At 40.1% G+C, this 18,166-nt stretch overlaps 2 protein-coding genes across 8 annotated transcripts in view; one reads left to right on the top strand and one right to left on the bottom strand.

The window, feature by feature from the left end:
* Nucleotides 1-216: 216 nt before the first annotated feature.
* Nucleotides 217-2,668, bottom strand: fbxo36a (F-box protein 36a). The gene is made up of 4 exons (XM_084716616.1): nucleotides 2,573-2,668; nucleotides 1,974-2,082; nucleotides 1,141-1,313; nucleotides 217-947 (listed from the first exon to the last, which is right to left on the bottom strand). Exons 1-4 carry the CDS (start codon nucleotides 2,666-2,668, stop codon nucleotides 798-800), a joined length of 528 nt encoding a protein of 175 aa, XP_084572742.1. The 3' UTR covers nucleotides 217-797.
* A 481-nt stretch (nucleotides 2,669-3,149) lies between these two features.
* Nucleotides 3,150-18,166, top strand: part of trip12 (thyroid hormone receptor interactor 12) — a 29,913-nt gene continuing 14,896 nt past the window's right edge. The window contains exons 1-19 of one of the 7 annotated variants that reach the window (XM_084718058.1): nucleotides 3,150-3,267; nucleotides 6,337-6,483; nucleotides 6,924-7,049; nucleotides 7,273-8,060; nucleotides 10,705-10,810; nucleotides 12,275-12,411; nucleotides 12,625-12,708; nucleotides 12,901-12,996; nucleotides 13,079-13,230; nucleotides 14,279-14,314; nucleotides 14,422-14,517; nucleotides 14,615-14,707; nucleotides 14,801-14,962; nucleotides 15,958-16,026; nucleotides 16,152-16,317; nucleotides 16,706-16,823; nucleotides 17,215-17,371; nucleotides 17,624-17,777; nucleotides 17,912-18,140. In XM_084718058.1, the coding sequence (XP_084574184.1) occupies nucleotides 6,386-6,483; nucleotides 6,924-7,049; nucleotides 7,273-8,060; nucleotides 10,705-10,810; nucleotides 12,275-12,411; nucleotides 12,625-12,708; nucleotides 12,901-12,996; nucleotides 13,079-13,230; nucleotides 14,279-14,314; nucleotides 14,422-14,517; nucleotides 14,615-14,707; nucleotides 14,801-14,962; nucleotides 15,958-16,026; nucleotides 16,152-16,317; nucleotides 16,706-16,823; nucleotides 17,215-17,371; nucleotides 17,624-17,777; nucleotides 17,912-18,140 (2,867 nt within the window). In that variant the 5' untranslated portion in view covers nucleotides 3,150-3,267; nucleotides 6,337-6,385. Of the gene's footprint in view, nucleotides 3,268-3,410; nucleotides 3,435-3,601; nucleotides 3,759-4,166; nucleotides 4,313-4,585; nucleotides 4,607-6,336; nucleotides 6,484-6,923; nucleotides 7,050-7,272; nucleotides 8,061-9,768; nucleotides 9,902-10,704; nucleotides 10,811-12,274; nucleotides 12,412-12,624; nucleotides 12,709-12,900; nucleotides 12,997-13,078; nucleotides 13,231-14,278; nucleotides 14,315-14,421; nucleotides 14,518-14,614; nucleotides 14,708-14,800; nucleotides 14,963-15,957; nucleotides 16,027-16,151; nucleotides 16,318-16,705; nucleotides 16,824-17,214; nucleotides 17,372-17,623; nucleotides 17,778-17,911; nucleotides 18,141-18,166 lie in introns of those variants that run through there. The other 6 variants (XM_084718064.1, XM_084718059.1, XM_084718062.1 and 3 more) reach the window with 6 other exon arrangements.

Genomic DNA, 18,166 nt, shown 5'->3' with positions numbered 1-18,166 from the left:
GGGCTTTCAGCAGAGGGCGCAAGAACATTTCACTGGCAAAGATAAACAGGAAGTACTATATGTTGAAATTGACCATTCACCTTGATATGATTTCAGCAGACCTCCAGTTACTTGTGTTCTGTTTCTCTGTCTTTTTAGATTTTTTCCCCACTCATCATCATCATCAACAATATGCAGCACTAAATTCTGTATTATAAAGTATGCTAATTTCATACCACACAATGTAAACTCTGTGCAACATCTATCTGGTAGCTTTCTAAAACAAATGTTGGGGGAGGAGGGCTTTCCAGACTGAAATTGAGTTTGTTTGAGGTGCTCCAAAATGCCTGTATTCATGGCATAGTCATGTTGGATTAAAACAACAACAACAAATTCCAACACCCTATGGCTTCAAACCTTCATCTTTAACTTAATGTTGAAATGGGTCATAGGTAGTTCAACCAACACGACCATGCCAGGACAATAAAGGCATTTTAATTGTTTTAAAAGAGACCGCCTTGGAGATTTTAATAGTATTAATTGTATCTATCCATTGGTTGTAATTATTGCCATGCAAATTTTAAGAACAGAATAGTAACCATAAAATAATGACGTTTTAAAGAATATTTGGCACTTTTAAACCAACAGAATATAATTTTTGTAGATCACATAGGCCAACACTAAAATTTAAAAGAACACACACTAAACCTCACTGAAAACCCTGGCTCTTATCTCACAAAGTGCAAAATGAACACTGACATCCAGTCACTGTGAGAGCATTTGTATTGCAGTTGTTTCAGAACAGTAGCCCAGTTGCTTTACTGCTGCTTCTTACTGCCACTGGTGTTGAAAAGGGTGAAAAAGGCCTTCCTCCAGCCCATGGCATTTGCTACGTCCTCCATGTCACTGGTAAACTCAGCACAGCGATTCCTCACAGTGTGCTCCCAAAACTTCTCAGAATTGCATAACTGGCACAGTTCGATCAGAGACAAGACAACAAAACACAATGCAGATTTACAGTGGTTATCAGAGTGCAAATACATATGAGCACAAATGTATGTGTCAGAGAGAGATACAAAAAAAGAGACAAATGCCATTTCTGCAAAATCTAATATAGACAACACTTAACTGTTGTGACCTTCATTTTTAAGAAACCCTCACCTTTCTAAATCGATGTGAAACCTGTGCCAGCAGTCTTATATCTTTCAACTGTAGATAGGACAGGATTCTGAGCAATATGTCATCAGGTAAGCGTTCCAGGTAATCAAACTTTCCTTGACAAAGTGATACTGTGTGTTCCAGGATCCTCGGCCCAAAAACAGCACCAACTTGTTCTACAGACAAAGAGTGGCAAAGGACAGCCTGGATGTCAAACTCTTAACTTAATTAAGCATTCTCTGTCGAAGAGAGCACTCCATCAAATCACATTCTTAACCCAAACAAAACAGTGTAACACTTTGTCAAACAAAGTAAAGAACAGGTGAAAGAGGTTTTCAGTTTCACATAATGTGACCTGATGCTGTGACATGCAAATTCCTCTTGGAGATGAATAGAGTATCAATCTGTCTAGATCAAGGAGAGCTCCACACAGTGTCAGGGAGGCTCAATCATTGGAGGAAAAAAAACAGTGACATTAGCTATCAAGCGAAGATTGCATAGAATAGCCTAAATGTGTGTGAGCTGAATAAAACGGAAGTTCAGAGGTACAGTAGTTTGTGGAAATTTGACCGACTTTCGCAGAGTCACAAATTATTAAATGCCTTCGAATAAATCTTTTCATGTATATGGTGTAGCCTGATGTTATGTCAAACGGCAATATTAGGCTATCTTGAGTTTCTATGGTATAAAATAATACAAGCATGTTCCCACAGAAATCCAGGAATTGAGTGAAACTAAGCAAATAAACTTGGGGGGCTTTTTCTATGCTTTGTTTTGTCTAAGGGGTGGCTCACACTCTCAGACTTTAATAACCCCTGATCTAGATGAAACCTTACGCTTTAGCATTTTGTGGTCAAGGAAATCATGCCAGGATGTCTTCAGCTCTTTGGGTGGAGCGCCCCGGCCTTCAAGTCGCACAGAAATCTTCCACGATCTCCATATTACCTAAAGTTAGAAAGAAAATACACAGGGTGAGGGTGGAGAGAAGCTATTATGACGTAATTCCAGGAGGACACAATAACTATCATGTGAATACAAAATGCTTTTTAGGATATGTATAATAATATCTATAGTAACAAATGGCCTGTCCTAAAGCAAGATGATTTTAACCCACTGCAACATTTATTTTTATATGCCTATTAGTTTTACAAGTGGTATTACTTCACTGTTTACCTTATCATTCAATCCACCTTGAGATGCAAAAAAATTTAGTGGGTGGTTTCTTTTTTTCAACTTGCTGTTAAATAGTTCACAAAGTATTTATTTGCTCAGCTCTGTTGTAAAGCTAGCTAGAGGTAGTTAACTAACTTTGTCTAGGTAAAAAATTAAGCTATCTTCAGTTACCTATGCACTGTGTTTTATCAACTCTTAGCTTTTTACCAGGTTAGTCCTTGAGACTCTGCTTAATAAATAAAAGCTCATATAAATACTCGACCTCTTTTTTGGTAATAAGAAGTTGGAAAAAATCCTTTGGAGGAGGGGGACCTTGACCACTTATTTCAAAAAGATGCTCCCCAAGCAAGGACGCCATTTTGGACGCAAAACTGTAACCATGACAACTGAAAAGCAATTGAAATAACAGTATTGTTTTACTCAACGGCAGAGGAAAAAAGTTTAATGGATATTATCTTACGCTGAAGTGAGGCGATTAAAAAAGGTAACGCAGGACATTAAATTAATTCATAGATCCAACTGTTTAATATATGTGTATTAAAGGGGGTAGGGGATGTGTGTGTGTGTGGGGGGGGGGGGGGGGGGGGGGGTCACGACCTAGCGGACTGATACTTCTTATTTGTGACAAGCTAATATTACCAATGACTTAAACGTTGCAGTGATTATCGTTGAAAACTGACAAATACAGCTACATGTTTATATCTCAATAATTTATAGCTAGCTAACATATAACTATATTTACAGAACCACATATCCAGTGCTCGCCGCAGGATTGTTGAATAAAAACAAGCAGATGCCGAAAGCTAAAATCAAAAGAAAGTAGTCCCTGAGCGGATGAATCACGCGGATGTATATTGCAGTTATAGGCCCCTCAGCTGATGTGAAACTAGCAGGGGTAGAGAGAGAAAAGAGGAGCTGGTGCACTGTCTGTTACAACTACAACACTGGAACAAATAGGTAACAACATAATACAAAAGGTAGAAATTTTAAGTGACATCCTCGCCAACAGTCTCTTGGACCTTCGAGACTATTTAATATCGAAATACATCGGAAGAATAATGATTCAGTGTTGCGAAAATATCTCGAATCCCGTTCCTGCTTTCCTGTTTTTTTGTGTCTAAAAGGTATCAGAGGCCATTTCTTTTTGCTAGCTAGCGTTAACATGCTAGCTGCTAGCTAGACAACTCGTAAATTTAAACAAAACTTGACAAAATTCTTCCCAAAAGACCGAATTCGTGAGTTGTAACGTGGCTGTTGTTTGTCTAATAAATCCCATTACCATCCTGTCGAGCTGGCAAAGCGTTAGCCAGCGACAACAAGGCTAGCTAATATTAATTAGCTTGCATGCCAAGGTTAGCTGGTAATAGCTATAACGCTCTTGTTTGATTTGACAACGCTTAACGTCAGCTACGTGACTGCCCCGCAGCAGCTAATTCGGTATTGATAAGGTCAGTGGTTTATTGTCAACCGGACAGCTAGTTCTAACTAATTCCAACCTGTAACAATAGCTTGTCTAGCTAACAGTCAAGTGTTTATTTTTGTCAACCTACTGTTTGCAAGTGAACGGTCATTGAAGAGACATTCGCTATCTTATTTTGCTAAGCTAGCATTAGCTTGCTAATAATTAGCCCCGATATTTATCATTCTGGCTCAGATGCTTAGCTAAATAAGATGCTTAACGTTATTTGAATTATTTTACCCATCTCGAAATTTGAAGTATGTGCATTGTTGACACGTTGCTTGTTAGCAGGTCAACTGGTTTCTTCCTGGCTAGCATTAGCTATGACGCTAGCCAGTGCTTTAGTGAGAGGCAGGCATTGGCCTTAACTCAGCTTAGAAAACATTAGTGATCCTCATAGCTGGCTAACGTTAGTTAGCTGCACTTGTGTACTCAACATTCCGTTGACAGTTGCTAAGAGAGTAATACTGGATCTGTCTGGTTACCTGCCGACTTGACAGTTGTGTATTTTTGATTTGATCATCCCAACAGACAGTACTGAAGGTAAGCTAACTTGCGTGCGAGACATGTATATTTTTTTCTTTAAACTTCATCGTCAGCCAGACGCACAGCAGTGGGTCATGGCAGTCAGAATACCAAGTTAGCTTACGTTGGTTTACTGGTAGCCTGCTAGCTATATTACATTAAACCGCTTTCGAAAGACGGTCCAACCGATGCTGCCATTTTCGATGTGAAGCTAATCTCAGGTGAACGTGATCGTTATTTGTCACTGAAAGGGGCTCGTATTGGCCGTTATGTAAAACATGCCGCTTTATATTACAACAAGATGAAAACAAGGTAACTATTAGAATTTGGCAGCGCTTTTAGTTAGGGGGCTAACGTTAAATTGGTTGACACACCGGTACGCCAACTACGCATTTCCCTGTAAGCACTGCTACGTTAGCCAACGTAACTTTAACCAACGAGTCTCTAGTTAGTATGTGATTACAAGCCTTTCAGCTCTTTCTCGTCATCGTAGTCAATATCCAGCGGTTACAAGCTTCACTTTTGGGATGTCGGAGTTTTATGTGTGGATACGGATGCGACTAAGCTGCTGTTAAAATGTATGGGTCTTGCTAGGATATGAGTGGCTAAACATGCTAGTCGGTGGTGGTAGAGAACTACGTCAGAAATATAGCGTTAGGCCTCTGTAAATCATGGGTACAAAAATTGCACACTGCCGTGGTTGTTTAGTAGTGTAGTGATTGAAACTTAGTACCCGCGAGTGTTTTAAGCTGCCGATCATTTGATGTACTAAACTAATCACATTATACGCGAGTGTGGTGCACCAGTTGTCAGAATGGACGAATAAACAAAGACTAGGATGCACTGTCAGTGCAGGCCTAAAATGGCCCTGTGAGCTTGCCAAGTGTGGCGTATTTTTATGATCAATGATATCATGATTTAGAGTCTTATATAAATTGGTAAATTGATAATCTTTAGCTTCTAGACGGCAGAAAGTATTTAGGTTGTGATTCAATAGTCTTTGTGTAGCAGTTGATAAAATCATCCTGCTCTGTGTGTGATCAAAATACGTTAATCACTTATGTTATCAGTACTTTAATGCCATTGACTAATGGGGCTTACATGTAAATTACTCTTACTCATATGTAAAAGACATGTTCTTTCACACCCTGACTAAAATAATTACTCCAATTTACCCCAACAACAAGCTCTGTTTGTCAGGTATCTAAATGTTAGTTCATAGACTTTAAAGAATTTTAGACTATGAAACATGATTGTCTTTGTTTGGTGTTAGTTTGACTTTCAGTGTACCCAGCTGTGGGTTTATTTTGATCTGTCTGTGACCTTGCACATTATTACACAGGGGAGTCTTGGGATGTTGTGTTAATGTTGTCAAGTAGTATTCTTCTTCTTGTTATTATTAAAAATACAAGTTAGTAGGGTTGGTAGCTACTTGATGACAGCTTTACAGTATAGTATAGTATGGTACAGTCTGTATGGTGACAAAATCGATAAACTAATGTATGAAGTACTTCACCTTGGAACAAGTATGCAATAAGTTGATAAAGGCAGCAGGTTAAGGTTCACATAGGTATACGTTTTGTTGTGACTTATTCTGGGAGACTGCTTACAGAGAAAGTGAGATGTGCTGGAAACAAACTGAGCTGTGTGGATTTTATTTTATTCTTTTACAATGCAATATTGTTTAAATAAAGCAAACAGATAGGTTAAGAGTTTCTATGCTCCTGATCTTTTCAACAGCCTGTTTTTTCTCCAACACAAATGGTAATTAATGGTAGTGTCAGTAATAGGGTTGGTCATTTGTTGTTTTTTATTTTTATTTATTTATTTTTTATGAAATGTGTATCCTGAAATGTACAAATGATGAATTATGCTCCTGATCACCAACTTGATGGCATAAAAGCTCTACGAGCTGACACTGACAGCAGAGCAGTTTATTTTAAACAGAAGACAACCTAGAGGTTGTAGGAGAGCATAGATACAAGGCTCACTATTGCTTTTTGCTAGTATTCTTATGTGGCTCTTTCTGTCTTTTGTTGTAGTGAATGGTAGTGTCTAGAAAGGGTATGTCCCTTCAGGAGAGAGGTGCCAATGTCCAACCGGCCTAATTCCAATCCAGGGGGGTCACTGCGCCGTTCACAGAGGAACACTGCTGCGGCCCAGCCACAAGACCACACAGTCGCAGGAAGGTGAGTCTACCATCATACTTCATCATTGTCCACTTCTAGTTAAAATCTCATTACAAAGTAAGAGGCAGTAGTCATGGTTTGTGGGGAACATTAGTTGGGGTTTTCTTGAAGGAAACAAGAAATTATGGGTGCTTATTGGGGGGGTATTTGTACGTAATTCATTGGGGGTGTTTGCCTGTAGTTAATTTTAATTTAATGCAGAATGGTTATATTGGCCGCTTTGATCAAAGGGGAAGCTTATCTTGTGTTCTTTTATCAGAGTCAAATTGTGATTAACTCTGTTTTAGCTGTTTTTCTTGCTACTCCAGAGGTGTCAATGATCACAGGATATGCAGACTCAGCCAGCCAAAATGATTTGGATATTAATAAAGTCTCTCTTTTATGTGGCTTAATCACAGAAACCCACACTGTCACTTGCTCTTTAATTTCCAACCTTACAGGTTGCAGTCAGAGCAGGTAAAACATAAAGCAAATTCCCCACCTGAAAGTAGAAGACCTAATTCTAAGGCTTCCAAAGCCACAGCCAGCTCAGCCACTGGCCAGTCCAGAGGGCACAGCTCAAGAAGGTACCCCTCCTCTCTTCTTGGTGCTTATTGTGTGTGCGTGTGTTTGTGGGTTTGTATTTTAAGTAAAATTCACAATCAAGAAGAACGTACAGTATTGTGCATCTTTTGGGTTTTGTTGTAAAGTTGAATGAGAATAACGAATGTGGCATTGTAATTTATCCCTTTTCATGGTTTGAAGAGTTTTCTGAGATGGCGTTTTGTTGTCCCTCTTGCTCCCTGACAGAAGCGGTCTTACTCTGTCAGTGGCTTCATTTGTGTTGCAAGACGAGCCAGAGGCTGCAGGGACATCTGAACAAGAGCGACCAGGCCACCAGTCAAAGAGTGAAGGCACCCGAGGGCTGAAGCGAAGTGAAGCTCCTGACCAAATTAGTACCTTTGGACCGACCCCTGCCAAGAAGCCCAAATCGCTCCCACCACCCCGAGATAATACCTCCGAGACCAAGAAAGGCCCAGCTAAGTCCAAGAAAAGATCACTTGCTTCGGAACCACCTGCATCGTCAGGTCGAGGCCAGAGCAAGAAGAACGGGGCCACTGGGGCCTCACCAATCCAGAAACGGAAGAAAGCGGACTCTCTCCCCGGTCTAAGTAGCACCGCTGGGTCCCTCCCCAATCGTACTGAGGGCAGAACTGCAAAACCCACCAAGCTGGCGTCTAAATCGGCCGCCTCAGCCAAAGCTGGGTGTAGCAACGTGACAGACTCCTCCTCCTCTGCCTCCACCTCTTCCTCTTCCTCAACCGCAGGCACAAACAGTGCCATCACGCAGGGCGCCAGAGTCAAACAAGGAAAAGATCAGACCAAGGCACGACGCTCTCGCTCAGCCTCAAGCCCCTCCCCACGCCGCAGTACCCGTGACAAGGAGCAGGCCAAAACCGCCAGCTCTTCGAAATTTGAGTGGGCAGCACGCTTCAACCCCAAAGTCAACCTGCCAAAACCCAAACTGTCCTTGCCCGGATCCTCCAAAACTGAGACCTCCAAACCTGGGCCATCAGGATTACAAGCTAAACTAGCAAGTGAGTAATTTTAACTGAATATTAATAATAGAAGCACTCATTCTAATCCACTGTCTGAGCTGAGACTTCAATATTTTACGACTATAAGACAACATTGTGGACCTATTTAGTGCTATTTAAGAAATATAGATATTGTGTCATATTTTGGCTTCATATGTCGTTCTTGTAGTGACAGAAAAGGTTGTGTATGCTGAGGGAAGTATATGCAATGGTTTGATTTTCTTTTTGGGGCAGGGAGGTGTATTTGTATGAAATATTTAGGGGTTTAAACAGGGTTCCGATTGTCTTGTTGAGGGTCAGTACGTTATTCTCTAGAGGTTTGGTTGAGGTTACATCTCTGGCATCTCTGGGATTAAATGTCACATGAACCATGATCCAAGCAGCATCACAGAATCAGTTACAAAACCTTCTTCTTAACCTATGGTATCAAATATTTTTAGTGTTAACTGCTGCCCAGTTATAAGCATTACAGCACACTTAACTTCTGATAGAATTTTACAAAAAACAGTCACTCAATTCACTACTCCTTAGACTTAGTAATAATTGGATCCAGGCTACAATGTTAATGTTGTTGTTTTTTCACTTGCCAAGTCAGGCAAGTAGGTCTTGCCCAAAGTCAATTTTTACTTTCCCCTGTACAGTTCGTTTTACTTTCGGTTATTTAATAACAACAGAGACTAAAGTGAAATGTCATGTTTAATCTGAGGTTGCAAAGTCTATAAAAAGTCACAAAATAGTGAAAAATTTCCTTCCCAGGTCTTCACAGTCCAAGGTGACGTCTTCAAATGTCTGACTTTGTCAGTTTAAACAAAAGATATTCAGTTTAAAGGGATGGTCCACCCAAAAATTAATATTCAATAATTATCTACTTACCCTCATGCTGATCAGAAGTAGGGTTTAGTTTTTTAGTTCACAAAACACTGCTGGAGTTTCACAGGAAAACAGTGTTGCAGAATCTCCCAAACAGCTGAAGTGAATGGTGACCAGTTTTCACACACAAAAAACAATGAAAAAAAAAAACATAAAATGCCTCCATACTGCTCATCTGGTGTAATCCAAGTCTTCTAGAGCCGAGACATGCCAGGTTGACTTAAAAGACCACGTTTCTACCATGTTTTAGCCTAAATCTTCACTTCAACAAAAGTATCAGCCTTGCAATATCAGTGGATCTTGAGTACCAGCATCAAATTTACTTTGTCGGATACCATTCTTGGCTCAGTTACAACATCCTTTTCTATGGGATAAAAAATGGTGTTTGACAAAATAAGTGAAAACAAAATGTAACACTGATACAGTTAATAAGTTAAGCACAAACTGCTGTATACGAACTCTAAATAATCTTCGATAAATTACAGTAGATAATCAACTAAACATTGATTTAAATGAGGCAATATTTGAGCAGAGGAAACAATACTAAGTTAGCAGTATGCAGTGCTACAGTCACCATTTAGTCAGTACTTAAAGTATTGAGATTTGATACCCATCCTAGTGAGAAGATGGGAAAGACTGTTGTCCACACACAGAGATATAACAGTAGAAATTTGCAGTGTGTGTTGAAGTGTGTAAGCTGTTCAGGTCAGTGTGGGGTCAGGCTGTTCTGGGTAGGTGAAAGGATAGAAACTGAGGTGGGCTGTGTGCCATGGGCCCTAGGCCCAAATGTAGAGACCCCTCCTAAGTTGGCTTAGCGTGTTGGCCCACCAGCTGACCAGGGGTATGTTTGAGGGCAGGGAAGGACTCGTGAGCTGCTTCTGTCAGGAGAGGAAAGAACTTCATCTCTCTCTCAATATCTTTATCTGTTACCCTATAATATCTTTTAACACACAGATTTTTCAGCAGTAATGGTGAGTGAGCATATACACAACAGTTTGCTTGTGTTTCACTTATTCTACATGACTTTACATTGCACGGTTACCATTTTGATCATGTTGCATTAGTTATGTTACTGCAGCCTAAAAAATAGAGAAATATTTGTGATTGCTTTGGGTGACTCTAGGTCATTTGCACTTTATTATTTAGAAGCGTATGCTAACTGTGTGTGGGGAATTGATATTTGATCCGATATAATTTGAAAGGTAAGGTCAAATGAAGTACAGAAAGGACATAATATTTCATACATCATTAATAAGTTTGGTCTGAACTTTTTAAATGTTTATTTCTGTACGACTGAATTATGAGTCAGAGATCCAGCATGAAGGTTGTTCTGTCATAGGGCCATGGTTGGGTTACTATTAATACACACCCAGTCAGTGGTACAGGGCTCTAAACAGGCAACACTAGAGCCATTACTGTATTGAAAAGTAACACTCGGCATCAGCTATCTTGACCAGGATTTTTTGACTAACGAACAGTTATAATGATGTGGGAGGGTATTCTCTTCTGTAATACCATAGTCACAAGATACTTAAAAGTACACTATTGTGTGTTAATAATTCAACTTTAACATTCCCTAAAACTCGTGGATGCCTAGGATATAGTTTGATAACTAGATGACAATTGTTTGATATCCTCTGGACTGTAAAACAACACAAACATCACACTGGTGTTGATTTACTTTGGTTTTAGACTGTATTTATGTCAAAAGAATTTGATTAGACTTGGTCCCTCGTCCACATATGGGTGGTTATATGTCACCTTTTCCCCTTAGGTTTGAGGAAATCCACTAAGAAGCGCAGCGAGTCTCCTCCAGCAGAGCTCCCCAGCTATCGGCGGAGCACACGCCAGAAGACCACGGGCTCCTGTGCCAGCACCAGGTACGAATTACAGAAATGGCTTAGTGTAGACTGTAGTGTAAATATTGAAGCCTAAAAATAAAACATGAAATTTGGGAGTATTTAGTTTCATGATTTGTACACAGTAATGAGGGGAAACTAAATATTAGGAACACTTCTCAGTAGGATTCAGTTTTAGTAGCTTCACAAATTATAACCGCAAATGATCACAGCAGTGAGCAAAAATGCAGCATTACAGACTTCAGTAAGGTAGGATTTATTTCAAACATCCATGTCACTAGCTTGCAGTGTTCCTCATTACTGCTTTTGCTGCTCATTGCAGCGTATCTTGGCATGTTGAAGCTGCCTGCAGATCAGTGGAACGGTGTATTGCTTCACATCTATGTGCATGCATGCTTGTACATTATTGTGCTTGTGAACAAGATTAAACCTCTGTTCCATTCACAGAAAGACATTATAGCACTACTACAGGGAACCTTTAAGCTTTGTTTGGCCCAGAGAGAGTAGGCTTTTGCTTATGGTGTGGATAGTGAAGGCTGTGAGTTTGCCATGATTTATTTTAAATAGCTTAGAATTTGAGTGACTCGCCTTTTGTTGTAAAACCCCACTCCCCACAAGCAATTTGAACCCAACAGCCATCACAGAGTGATAACTGCTTTCAAAGTAAGATGGCTAAACAGAATAATAATATCTGTCCCAATGGACAACTAAACTAAGGTCAATTAAGTTGATGAAGCTATTTCATGAAAGAAAATGAGGATAGTGTTGTCATGATACCAAAATGCTGACTTTTTTACAGAGTTTAGTGTCGCGATATTCAATACCAAAACTATATTAGAAACAATGCCTGTTTGATGCTTGATGCCTAATAAATCAGAAACAGAATGTTCACTGGGGACATTAACCCTGGACCATCTATGGTTAAATTTATTGGCGTGTGTGCGCGTGTGCCTGTGCAATACAAAAATTTGTTTCAGTTTCTGTGCGCACACACCAGTATTGCAACACAACAAGAACTGAACCTTGGGAAATTCTCGAAAAAGTACCTACATTTTGGTATAATGTGCAACACTAGTTTAGACCATCACTCACATTCACTTTTCCCATCATACGTAAAGATCATGTGGGAAAAGACGTGGGTTGACTCAGGTGTCATAATCATTGTCTGTAAAGTAGAATCCTTCATTAAACAGATCAGGTGTATTGACAGTAAATTAACTACCAATATGTTAAATTTCTGTCTACAGAGATTCAGCATTTGTTAAAACAGCAACAAGGTCCCACAGGAGTCTTACAGGATATCAGTTTTTCAAATTATGTCTGACCACTATTACAATAGCAATCATTAACATCCAGCATGAAAAAAAACAGCCAGTGGAACCACACTGTGTATTTATTTGACTTACTGTTGTAATGCAGAATGCACAGTACTTTGTGATTACTCTGCTATCACTTATTTTCAATCTGTTTTTACTTACATCACAGTCGGCGGGGCTCAGGCCTGGGCAAGCGCGGGGCAGCCGACGCTCGCCGACAGGAGAAAATGGCCGACTCCGACAACAACCAGGACGGGGCCAACTCGTCAGCGGCTCGCACTGATGAGGCATCACAAGGGGCTTCAGGTAGCTATCATGCCACTACTGTCTATTCTTTTTTAACAGTAGAACATTTGTCCTTGTTAAGTGCCGTTAAATCTATGGATGATCAAGGATTTTCCACTAAATTTTGCCGTTGAGCCCACAGGGTTTTTTTTATGGCTTGAAAGACTATTTTCCTTCTTTACTGTTTAACTGTTAGTATGATTTTCTTTTACTTAATGTTGTTTCTGTATCTAGCTTCAAGCTCAGTTGCGGGAGCAGTGGGCATGACCACCTCTGGAGAAAGTGAGTCTGATGACTCTGAAATGGGAAGGCTTCAAGGTATATTCAGGCTTTCCAGTCAATCCCAGCTAAAATTATCCATTTGTAGACAATGTCATAATATTATCTGACAAAACAAGTAAATGTACACGTGCCCCTACTATAATTTAGGGTATTAAGATGTCATAAACAGTTTTTTACCTTTTTTTGTATAGTTACTTTCTAACTCAAAGCTGTTTTTGGTCCCTTTAGCCTTACTGGAGGCCAGGGGTCTCCCCCCACATCTTTTTGGGCCCCTCGGACCCCGCATGTCGCAGCTGTTTCACAGGACCATTGGCAGTGGAGCCAGTAAGTACAATTTTCTCTACCTTATGTCAGCGCTCTTTGTGTTTGGTGAATCGTACATAATTGAAAAATTCCCTGTTTCCAGGCTCCAAGGCTCAGCAGCTACTACAGGGCCTGCAGGCCACAGGTGATGAGTCTCAACAGCTCCAAGCTGCTATTGAGATGTGCCAGCTGTTGGTGATGGGCAATGAGGAAACCCTTGGTGGATTCCCTGTCAAGAGTGTGGTGCCTGCTTTGGTTAGTCTTATTTTGTCTGTTTATTTTGTCATTAGAGGGACAGTTCACCCCAAATCAAAAACGCATATTTTGCATCTTACCTGTAGCTGTTATTCATCTAAATTGTTTTGGAGATGTTGGCTGTAGAGATGTCTGCTTAGACTGGAACTAAATGGCACTCAGCTCATTGTGCTTAATGCACCAAATAAAAACAATTGAAAAACTCAAGTGCAGTGTCTCTTTTCAGAAATCCTAACCCACTTAGTCAAGATAATCAAGACCTTGAATCCAGAATTACTTTCTTTCTACTGGAAAGAAAGTTGTTCTTACATGAAACTGCTCACTGCAGACCTGTGGATTATCTTGAGTAACCAGGTCGTGATTCCTGGAAAGAGACATGCTCTTGAGTTCTTCAAATATACAGGGTGTCCACAAAGTCTCTTTACAATTAAAAAAAATATATTGCAAAAGCAATTGATGAGATATGTTAATCAGATTTGTTCTATGTACTCAGTGGTTATCAAAGTTTTTAATCACATTCATGCTTCACACATGAAGCAAAAGATCACTGATGCCATTGCCACCATTGATGAGGCTATGCTACAGCGAACATGGCAAGAAATCAAGTACCGTCTTGATGTGCTTCGTGCAACTAATGGTGCCCATATAGAGGTGTATTAAATGAGGCAAAAAAAAACTTTCAATATCTACTTTTCATTTTGTAATAACTTCCACAGATTTGTCTTTTTATTTGCTTTTGTAATGTATTTGTTAAATTGTAAAGAGACTGTATGGACACCTGTATTTTTTCGTGCTTTGAGCACCACAAGGCAAGTGCCATTTAGTTCGATAATATTGGAGCAAAGGCAGACATCTCTACAGCCAATATCTCTACAACTCACAGCAAAACTATCTAAATGACTTAATAGCACTACAGGCAAATGTAAAAGGCATTGGTGGGCTGTCCTTTGATGCTCTCCATTGTACTTGGCTGTCTTGTCTGTTCTGCAGCTACACCTCGTGCACATAAATTTGATTCCATACTAATACTCTCAACTTTCTTTCACAGATTACACTGTTACAAATGGAGCATAACTTTGATATTGTGAGTATGATGAACTTTTCCTGCTGTACATATAGTTGTCTTTTGTTTGAGTTGTTCATTTTTTAATGCCACTGCTGTTTTTGCATGCCTTTGATCTCTGCACACAGATGAATCACGCCTCTCGTGCGCTCACGTATATGATGGAGGCACTCCCTCGATCCTCTGCTGTGGTGGTCGATGCTATTCCTGTCTTCCTGGAGAAGGTAAAACACTGTGTTCTCTGTCTGTCCCTAATCTCTTGTTAATTCGCAATGGTGGCCTTTTGATGTGCTAATGCCTTTTCTACCTTCTTGTCTGCAGCTTCAGGTGATCCAGTTCATTGACGTAGCAGAGCAGGCTCTGACAGCCTTGGAGATGTTGTCAAGGCGACACAGCAAAGCCATTTTGCAGGCTGTAAGTGTTGCACTTTTTGTCATGCCCTTTAATCACCATCTGTTAGCCACAATTCTACACCACAATAATGTTATCATTTGTCATCCATCACAGGGTGGGCTCGCTGACTGCCTCCTCTACCTGGAGTTCTTCAGCATCAATGCTCAGAGAAATGCTTTGGCTATTGCAGCTAACTGCTGCCAGAGCATCACTCCAGATGAATTCCACTTTGTGGCTGATTCTCTGCCACTGTTGACTCAGAGACTCACACACCAGGTACGTTTCTCCCATGTTAGATATAGGGGTTGGTGTTGTTCAAAAATATTCAGTACCAGTACCAATACCTTGCTTTTTTTCCCAATACCAAATCCATTTATAAAAAAGAAAAATTACATTACACATTACAGTAGAATTTCTACCTTTAAAGGAGGAAGCTGTTCAAAGATCTAGGGGTGAAAAAAAAAAACTAAAAAACAAAACAATGCCAATACTCAACAGTATTGAACAATTCGATAGGTGCCGTTAAATTGAAAGTTAAATTTAATCAAACATTGATACCCAAGCCTAGTCAGACAACAGTTAACTAAAACATGCGGCATCATCACAGCAAGGGATTGACTCAAGTTGTATTTACTGTTGTTCCTCTTGGAGCAAGTTTCACATTCTAGAAATTAAAATGACTATACGTGGGCAAAATCTGAAAAAAAAAGTTGATTATATCAAAATGTTGTGAGGTTTCTCAATTTTTCCACATCATCAATGATGAGCAAGGCCTGAAATGCATTTAGTCAAGTAGGAGAAGTGTTTGTGACTTCTTTTTAAGAGCAAAGTGTTGTCCATTTAAATGCAGATTGTTGTGCTAGCCAGAGTTTGTTAGCCAGTGACCCTCTGTCACAACACTTTCAGATTTCTGCAGACAATTAAAAAATGTTTAAAAAATGACTGCACCGGTTTGCTGTAACAATTAGGCAATTATACATAAATGGTTTAGTAATTCTGCTTTTTAGATAAATTTTACCTTGTTTTACTTTTTGAGCAGTCAAAACCTGGCTTTATTTTTGTCATGATTGACCTAGTTCACTTTGACAGGAATTACATTGATAGTTGTCTTAACTTGAATATTATGAGTTCACATAAAATTTTCCATGTTTTATCCTCCTCTGCATCACACTCATATGTTTGTGCCTCAAATAGTATTTATTTCAGTCATTTCCTTTATGGTAACCTGTGGTAAACATTCACTAATGGCTACATTCATTTAACTCTTTCAGGATAAAAAATCCGTCGAAAGCACTTGTCTCTGTTTCGCCAGACTGGTGGACAACTTTCAACATGAAGAGGTTTGTACCTCAGTTTCTTTTTAAGACTAAACACCATGCTTGTTTGTTAATTTTTTGTCATCTCTGTATTATCTCCTGCACCATCCAACTCTCCAGCTAATGCGCATGTCTGTGTCTGTCAACAGAACCTGCTGCAGGAAGTTGCATCACGGGACCTGTTGACCAATATTCAGCAGTTGCTGGTAGTGACCCCTCCTGTGCTCAGCTCGGGGATGTTTATCATGGTTGTGCGCATGTTCTCCCTTATGTGCTCGAACTGCCCCTGCCTGGCAGTCCAGCTTATGAAACAAAGTGAGTAACCCTCACACACACATATCAGTGGGTCACACTTGTTTATTTAGTCTTTTTATTTGCTGATGTGACGGTACACAATTTAACTTGTACTAGCTAACAACACCTATGAGTTCTGTGTATTTGTCTTTTCAGGTGCACACATGCTGTACCTTAGATATGCTGTAGCTCACCTCACATTTTCAACTTGAGTAGACAAGTCTTTGCTTTAATTTTCACCATCAAGACCAAAATCATATAAACTCATATAAATTTGCATCTTCTTGGCTGCCTCCAAAATTTTGTTTGTTTTGTGGCTTGACAGACTCGTAGCAGTAGGAATGTTATGTTGAAATAGCAACAGGGCAACTAACAACCGATACAATTTTGTGTTACCTTTTCTAAACAGACATAGCAGAAACTCTGCGTTTCCTCTTGTGTGGTGCATCAAATGGCAGCTGCCAGGAGCAGATTGAACTGGTACCTCGGAGCCCCCAGGAGCTCTATGAACTGACCTCCCTCATATGGTAACATCCATTTTCCTGCCTTCTCTTTAGTATGTATGGGTTGCGATTATGCTGGACTGTAAGGGGGAAGAAATGCCATTTTGGGGATGCTAATCCTATATGTTATGCTGCCAATAAGAATTGTGTTTACTGTAATAGAAAATTCAAGACGACTTTCCTCTGCACAAGTTACAGTAAGTCTTATGAAATATACTCTTCCACACTGATGTGAGGCCTACAACAGTGCTACAGATGTGACTTCTGCTTCACTCAGACCTTGAACCACAGATACAATCGTTTTACCAAAGGCATTTGAGCAAAACTGGTGACAACAAAAAACTTGGAGACAGTTAAACTAAAATTCAAGTAAAGAGAATTTTGCAGTTTTCTGAAACAGTTCTTCTTTTTATAGTGAGCTGATGCCCTGCCTGCCTAGAGAGGGCATCTTTGCAGTTGATGTAATGCTAAAGAAGGGCAGTGCCCAGACGACAGAAGGGGCAATCTGGCAGTGGAGGGATGACCGGGGACTGTGGCATCCTTACAACCGCATTGACAGCCGCATCATTGAGGTATAAATGCATTCTGTATCTTTAAAACCTTTAAATGTGTGAGGAAATAATCAGTGTTGGAGATACACCTGCTGCATTACGAGGTAACTGTTTGAAGGATGAATAATAGATTGAATCTTTTAAAATATTGCATTACATTATTTGACAGCAGTCAGTCTATTTAACATCTCTCAGTACATATAAACAGTCAATTATGTAGGGAATTATCAGCATGTGATACTGAGTATATTTTGTGTTTATCTTGCCTTACAGACAGCCCACCAGAACGGGGAGGATGAAATCAGCTTGTCGACCCTGGGCCGCGTGTACACAATTGACTTCAACTCTATGCAGCAGATCAATGAAGATACAGGAACAGCACGTGGTATCCAGCGGAAACCAAATCCTCTTGCCAACCCCAATACAGGTAATACAGGTCCGGCAAATTGTGGTAGATTTATGTGAAGATGACAGTGTGTTGTATTTCATATTGACATAAAAAGGGAACCGTCGCAGCGTGGTTGAGCAAATGAACCTGACCTGTTCACTGTCTGTCTGCAGGGAGTCACCAAGAGGTTCGTCGAGAAGATGCACGGGCCCAGTTGATGAAGGAGGACCCTGAGCTGGCAAAGTGCTTTATCAAAACTCTGTTTGGGGTCTTGTATGAGGTGTACAGCTCATCCGCTGGCCCTGCTGTCAGACACAAGTGCCTTAGAGCCATCCTCAGGATCATCTACTTTGCTGATGCAGAGCTGCTGAAGGATGTGCTGAGGAACCATGCTGTGTCCAGGTAACAGTGGGGCTTACTTTTAACGC

This window comes from Lutjanus erythropterus, chromosome 4 (assembly GCF_056507025.1).
Source record: "Lutjanus erythropterus isolate fLutEry1 chromosome 4, fLutEry1.hap2, whole genome shotgun sequence".
NCBI lineage: Eukaryota > Metazoa > Chordata > Actinopteri > Lutjaniformes > Lutjanidae > Lutjanus > Lutjanus erythropterus.
The sequence above is the reverse complement of the archived record's forward strand: the minus strand, read 5'-3'. Positions and strand labels throughout refer to the sequence as shown.